At 37.2% G+C, this 7,279-nt stretch overlaps 1 protein-coding gene across 3 annotated transcripts in view; it reads left to right on the top strand.

Moving 5' to 3' along the window:
• lhfpl2b (LHFPL tetraspan subfamily member 2b) overlaps positions 1-6,922 on the top strand; it is an 11,925-nt gene extending 5,003 nt beyond the window's left edge. For all 3 annotated transcript variants that reach the window (XM_016501065.1, XM_016501066.1, XM_016501064.1), the window contains 2 exons: positions 2,125-2,729; positions 6,014-6,922. In XM_016501065.1, the coding sequence (XP_016356551.1) occupies positions 2,321-2,729; positions 6,014-6,270 (666 nt within the window). In that variant the 5' untranslated portion in view covers positions 2,125-2,320 and the 3' untranslated portion in view covers positions 6,271-6,922. The remainder of the gene's footprint in view (positions 1-2,124; positions 2,730-6,013) is intronic.
• Positions 6,923-7,279: the final 357 nt, after the last annotated feature.

Below are 7,279 nucleotides of genomic sequence, written 5' to 3'. Positions count from 1 at the left end.
ATGTACCATTATATTCTTTGATATGGTGTACCATGCCATGGCATATGCACCATGGTACTAGCAGTTGATAGCATCACTGTATGGTACAGCTACACAGTAAAAGTAGGCTATAAGTGAGCATCTGCCAATGAAAATCCCATATTGATAATTTAAGCATAGGAGCTAATTAGATGTAGCCTTTAAGATAGGGCTTTCGATTTTTGACCTCTGTGACTTTGAGGTTTTGTTTGATTGCTGAGCACCTTTGGACCTCTTTAGAAGTATTTAATATTGATCTTGGAAGACATTCCAGAGTTCCTAAGAATGAATTCATTGAATGCTTCTTGTCAGCTTTCAAACTGCTTTGGAGGCAGCATTTCAGTTGAAACCATTGACACGCCAATTAACCAGTGAAAGTCTGTCACCGTTTCTAGGGACTTTCTGGGTCCATCTTTATTCAAACGTAGAGAACCTCTTTATCCCTTTTCAGAACCGTGTTAATTCACCAGCAGGAGAGCCCTTTGTGTGTCCTCATCTCACAGCAACAGGCTCTGACATTCTTCAGGCCCCTTAAGAATCCATGGCACTTTCCTTTTTGGTTTGCTTCCTCCTTTTTTGGGGAAATCATGTGGTGTAATTAAATTAAGTGTGAGCTCATTCTTTGTGTTTCTTAGATCTGAAACATTCTGGCCATTCAGGTAAACAGTCTTGGGCAACTCACAAATAATTAAATAATCATTCTTGAGGACTGAAAAGAGAAGTTTATTGGTAGTAACAAAAAAGCTCTAAACACAAGACACGTGTATATAGGCTATATTTGAAGATTCCCTGGGACATCAAGCTTTGACATAGTGCTGTGGTTGCTTGCCTTTTCAGTTTTAAATGATAAAACAGTCCTTGATACCAAAAGAAAAGACTAACCCTAATCTGACATAATCTCCCATTCAATGAATTCATATATCACTTGCCTTCACAGCACTGTCATTGAAGGTTTTAAGAAAATTCTTACTTGTCATCGTGTACTCAGACTCAGTTTACTTAAACTAGGAACTTTTTAATGTGAAATGTCATGCCTTTCTTATGTACTGTATATGTTATGACTGCATTAGGAAGTACATTTTGTTTTTTCAAATTCTTTATTTTAACACCTTACATACCTGTACAAACTGGCATTTGCTACTTACACAATCTTGCGGTAACACAGTAAGGACCTGTCATAACATAGACCTAGGTGAAAGTATTGTATAGCTTGTAGCACTGTCCTCTGATGGGTGAAATGACTGAAACTTTTTGTTTTATGAATATCTTTGTCATGCTAATATTAAATATTCCAGGTATTTCCATGCCTTTTTAAACCTGTACCCCTCAATTGTTGTTTTTACTTAACCTAAGCTGGCTCCTCTGAAAAAAATCTCAAAAAAATTCTGTAAAATCTCCTTTGTATGTTTTTGTACAATATACTTACGTCCCACTGATGATTATTTTTAGAGGTGGGCCTTCAGTCTTTTTTCTCCAAATCGTATTACTATTCACATCGTACAAATTCATACAAAACCACCACCTTGTAAAATAGTTGCGTTTTCCTGTGCAGACCAATCAGCATCTAACTGTGTAGACCAATCAGCATCTAACCAATCTTCTGTGCAGACCAATCAGCATCTAACCAATTTTCTGTGCAGACCAATCAGCATCTAACTTGAAGTAGTGAACGTTGCTTAAAAATTTTGTCTGACTTGACATGGCACCAACACCATGAATCGATAGTTTTCGACTTGACAGCTCCATTTCCCGACTTGACAACTCCTTCCTCAACTGCAAGCAACAAATCTGACCAAAAAAGAAATCAATAAAAAAGTCAAAATTTAAATTAATTTTAATTATACTGTTGTTTATGGTTCCAACATGTCTCCCACCTCACAGTTTTTCTACTAGACCCAAATTAGGTTGATTTTACTCCAGCATTTTTTAGAGTGTGCCATGTTACTAGGATTTTCAGAGAGGTTTATGAACTGGAAAACTTTAGAATTAAATTGGATTGTTCCTGGTACAGACGTCAGTGTGCTGATTCAGAGCTCTTGAGCAATCTAGATTTATAGCCTTGATTATAACTTTCTCAAACAAATGCTTCTCTTTTTTTCTCCATAGAGTTGTTCAATCGCTGTCAGTACATGGATACTCTCTGGATGGTCCCAGAGCTCAGGAGTTCTTCTGTGGTGCTGTTTGAGGAGATCTGGTGCTAATTTAGCTGGGATGATAACACCACTGGACCTTCACTGACGAGCCTTAGCTGCTGCTTGAAGAAACCGCTTCCTCTCAAGTGCCGGCATAAAGGTTCTTCAGAATGTGTCACGTCATAGTCACATGCCGCTCTATGTTATGGACCTTGATGAGCATTGTGGTGGCATTTGCTGAGCTGGTGGCATTTATGAGCGCCGAATGGCTAGTGGGGTATCCAGATGGTTCTGAGTTCAACTTCACCATCACCGCTTCACACCGCAGCGACCAGCGCACCCTGGGTATTTATAACCGCTGCATCAAGGTGGCACAGCAGAAGGTGGTCCAGTGTGGGGTCTACGCCACAGACTTCATGGAAATAGCCAGTGGCTTCTGGCAAGCCACTGTTATATTTCTAGTCGTCGGAATCTTTCTCCTGTCCCTAGTGGCCATCCTTTCGGTTTTCAGCATGTGCTTCCAGAGTATCTTGAAGAAGAGCATATTCAATGTGTGTGGCCTGCTTCAGGGAATAGCAGGTAAGATGGGAAAGTCTACTGTAGCACTGCTTTCTCAGATTCTTGGCAGTCTTTGTGGTGGCAGTTGAGGTGGTCATCTTTTAACTTTGAACCACTATCAACTAAACACAGAAAATTAGGGAGTGTATTTAAGTGAGACACTGAAGCTGCCCCCAGAATGCTCTGAGCTCACGGCTTCAAGGCTTTGACATTCCTCTGGTAACCTCAAAGACCATGCTATCTTAATTATGAAGTTCAACACTCTCATCATCCCATTACAGAAAAGACAGTCTAAATATTACGGCATTGAAAATGTTACTTCGGTGTCTCCAATGTTTAGAAATCCTTGTTAAGCTTGTCCTATTTCTGATTTAAAACAGAGCTTGATATGAGCATAAAGAGGTACAAGGTTTGAAAATCTTCAAACCATTAAACATACGTGTATCTTTTGCTTACCTTCTTGATGGTGGTACACCAAGGACTGGATTCATGAAAATGTTCCTAAAAAACAATACTTCAGCACTTGTAAATCAATTTTTGCATGTAAAGTGTATGAAATGCATTAGTTTAACAGCATTACCCAGAATTTATTAGCTGGTAATTTGGCAATTTTATAATTTGACAAAGCAATATAATAATAGTCATTATAATTGAAACAGCCGAATAAATTCATTAAACATCTTTACTTTCGGGATTTAAGATTTAAAACAAGGGTGAGGATATCCTATAGCTTTCAGAGGCCATTTACGATGATTATTATGATTGTTTGTGGGGAACAATCTTAAGAGAAAGATATACCTTCTTACAAACATCTTTTTGACACTACACTTTTTTATGTTGGAAAATAAGAAGAAAATAGTAGTTAATTTTATTTAACATGATGAAAAAGAGGTATAGACAGATCTGTGTTTTGAGTGTAATGGATTGTTTAAAAAGAAAAAAAATAGGGAATGCTCTCTAATAGTCAATTGTGGAGAGGCAGGGTTTAAGCGCTCTAAATAATTTAAGAAATTCGGCATTCGTCAATAGAGAGAAATTTGTCACCAGAAGATCGAGTTATGACACTGATTAGGAAAAAAAGAGCAGACATATGCATGGACAAGTCATTCACAATCTATCCATTTAGAAAATATGGTACATTTTTATTTCACGCTGGTCTGAATGCGTTGTTAATCAGGCCTCGGGAATCCACACCTACTTTTGTTTACCATTGTTACCAAAGGAGCAGAGCTGTAATGTTGACTGTGGCAGGGCCTTCTGAGTCAAAATACCAGGAACTAACAGATCAGTCATGATAATGCATCTTATTTGCAGTCATGTCTGGAAACTAGAACAATAAAGTATTGTGGTACAATAAAAATATTGTGGTTCATTTTATAGAAGACCAAGACCAACAACAGGTACTACCAAACTATGTAGCTCTTGTATAATTTCATTGAAAGATTTACGACATGTTGATTGAGTCATTTGTGAATAGTGAGAGCATGACTTCAGCATGACTTTAGAGACAGGATCTCACTTGCCTATTTAGAGTAAGAACTCAGAGTAAAAAAGAGGCATCACAGCGACCTGCTCTGTTTGGTATGAAGATTAGATCAGCAAGAGTTCTTGCCTTGCCTTTTAAACACTACTTACAATTAAATCCCAGATTTTAAGACAAATATCTATCACATAATCACATAGCTTCAACAGGCAGAAAATGACATTGAATTGAAATCGTGACTCATGGGTCACCCTAGGGCTGGACAATAATTCAACATCAATATGTATCGCGATATAATTCTTTTCAATAACGGTGATATGATTTTTAAACACATTTCCGATATTTCGATATACATTACCAGTGTTTCTCATACATTGATTTATTTGTGCCGTTTGACTTCGTTGAATAAACATTAGCACTGCACGTTTCAAAATCATAACACAGCGCGGGTGATTTATATGAATGCATCTCTGAAGGGAACCGACTGTCTTCAGAAAAGTTTCGATGGCATTTTCATTTGATCTGATAAAGTAGCATTCATGAGCGGAGCTGCTTTGATTACAGCCATTACTGGAGAAACCGCAAGTTCTACCGCTCTCAATGCACCTCCTGCTGGCAGACAATCAGTTTTTACATTTTCAATAAGCCCGTCTCCTGAAACATGTTTTTGTTGTTGCTCTTTTTTTTCTGCAGCAACTCGGAGCTTATATGAGGTGTCATAGACTTGGCAAATTCATTTTTCATAAGTTTGTATGCACAGACATCTGTTGTGGGCGTTCTTGGCAGTTTTTACAAGGCTTTTTTAAATAGTGTTCATATCGATATCGGAATTATATCGTATCGACCGAAATTAAGAAATACATCGTGATATAAATTTTGGCCATATCGTCCAGCCCTAGGTCACCCTGAGGTTTTACAGGGAAACCTTTCATGTTGTAAAGAGATTTTTTTTCTGATGATGTTATCACACAGTTCAAAGGGGCTACAAGGTCGTTGTCAGGAAAACAAGGATAAGTCTGTACTTCTAGTTTTGAGTGAGTGTGTCTTCAAGGAAAGAGGAACTTTAAAGAGAAAAATGAAGTTAGCATTCAGTTTATATATATTTAAAATACCATGTGAAGACCCATTCACACTATTCACCAGTAAGGTGCAAATATTAGGTAATTAATAGATTTCATCATGATTAATCACAGTGCATTTTATTGTTTTGTTCTAGTTTTCTTCTAATGGTTAAATGTGCAAATGAGGAATTATCTAATAAAATATGCATTAATTTGCATACAGTACATTTCTAGAACAGAAATCTAAACAATTTAGAAAAGCCACGTTCAAAACTCTTTTTTTCATTTTGTATAGAGTTAAATGTTTTACAGAGAGGATTTTGGATATCTCTTTTTACCATTCCATAAATAAAAACAAAAACAAAAAAGAACAATAAAAACACTGATATCCAATCAGAATCCACCCAGTTTTAAAGCATTCATTAAACATTTAAGCATTAAAGCATTCATAAGCATTAAAGCATTCACTGAGCATTTAAAGAGGCAGATAATGGAAATGCAGCACATACTTCTAATAAACAGAATATCGTTATAGTTATTGTTCCTGGTGTGAATGGACGTTAAGAGTTATTTAGCTGTGTTTCTTATTAGTTTCAGCAAGTTATTTTATTGTTAATTGTTCATTACATTTTAACTTTTACTACACTGTCCACCTTGCAATTACCCAGAACACCTTAGCAACTGTAATTCACAATGTTTCTTTTTGTTTGTTTTGAATTGGATGTCCTTGTAATTACAGCATTCCCATTTCTCTTTTGCAGGTCTATTCCTCATCCTCGGTCTGATGCTCTATCCTGCAGGCTGGGGCTCTAAGAAGGTGGTTGACTACTGTGGTCCTGATGCTTCCCCATATAAAGTGGGCCTGTGTTCTCTGGGCTGGGCTTTCTACACAGCCGTAGGAGGCACTGTTCTCACTTTCATCTGTGCTATGTTTTCGGCCCAGGCTGAGATCGCCACCTCCAGCGATAAGGTGCAGGATGAGATTGAAGAGGGACGGAGTCTCATTTGTGTGCTGTGAGATGTGAACACAAACCACTCAGATGAAAAAGAATCATTTGTGTCCCATGTTTACTGATTGAAATGACTATTGACTATTGGGAATGTATTTCAGACCTGTAGGTCTACTGATCAAGGACTTTACAAATGTATTTGCTTTTGCTTTTTACTCACATCTCATCCTATCGCTGCATCGCCATTGCAAAGTATACGCATAACAGATTATTTTGATGAAAAAAACATTTTGAAACTAACAAATGCAGTAACATTGTGTTTATAAGCAAATGCATTTTATCAGTATTTTGATTTATTTGTTACTAAATTTTACATGGACTTCTTACTAATGGATGAAACTATAAGCAGTTGTTTATGGAATGGTATGCTGAAAATAAGAATAGGTTACTCTCTTAACTGCCCTGTGATAGACCTAGTCTCTTTAAACTGTAAAATAAAAAGTAATTATTGAATCCGAAGGTGTTTGAGGCACTTTCTTTCTCTCAATCACTGCGCGTTCACTGCGAGCAGTCCATATATGAGAAGCTGATTGCATGATACGGTGAACTTTCAACTGTTTTTGAGTATTTTTGTTGAGTGCAGATATTTTTCATTTGTCAACAATGGCTGACACAGCCAATTGGACTAAAGAGGACAAATAAAGTGCCTGTGGTAATACACTAGCTGTCTTGGCTTCTTGAGAGTGTGTACGCAACAGGAAGTAAGTGCTCAAGACTGTCCCAGGTCAGAAAAATGCCAAAGTTCAGTGCCCTTAACTTTCACTAAATCCACACTAACTCTAATACCACTTCGAAGTAGTATTTGAGGCTAAGCGTATCCCATCATTCATCATATTCAGGAACTCACACGCAATTGCAAATTGCCCAGAAAAACAATACAGTATAAAAGTTAAATTAGATAGTAAATTTAGTAGTAGCCTAGCTAAAGTGTTTTACTGGTACAGAGGTGAGTGTGTATTTTGTAAACTGCTTTTGTGTTAGCAACTGCCTTTTCTTTTACATAGGAACAACTGAACA

This window comes from Sinocyclocheilus anshuiensis, unplaced genomic scaffold, assembly GCF_001515605.1.
Source record: "Sinocyclocheilus anshuiensis isolate Anshui unplaced genomic scaffold, SAMN03320099.WGS_v1.1 scaffold278, whole genome shotgun sequence".
Classification (NCBI taxonomy): domain Eukaryota; kingdom Metazoa; phylum Chordata; class Actinopteri; order Cypriniformes; family Cyprinidae; genus Sinocyclocheilus; species Sinocyclocheilus anshuiensis.
This window is presented reverse-complemented; position numbering and strand designations above follow the sequence as displayed.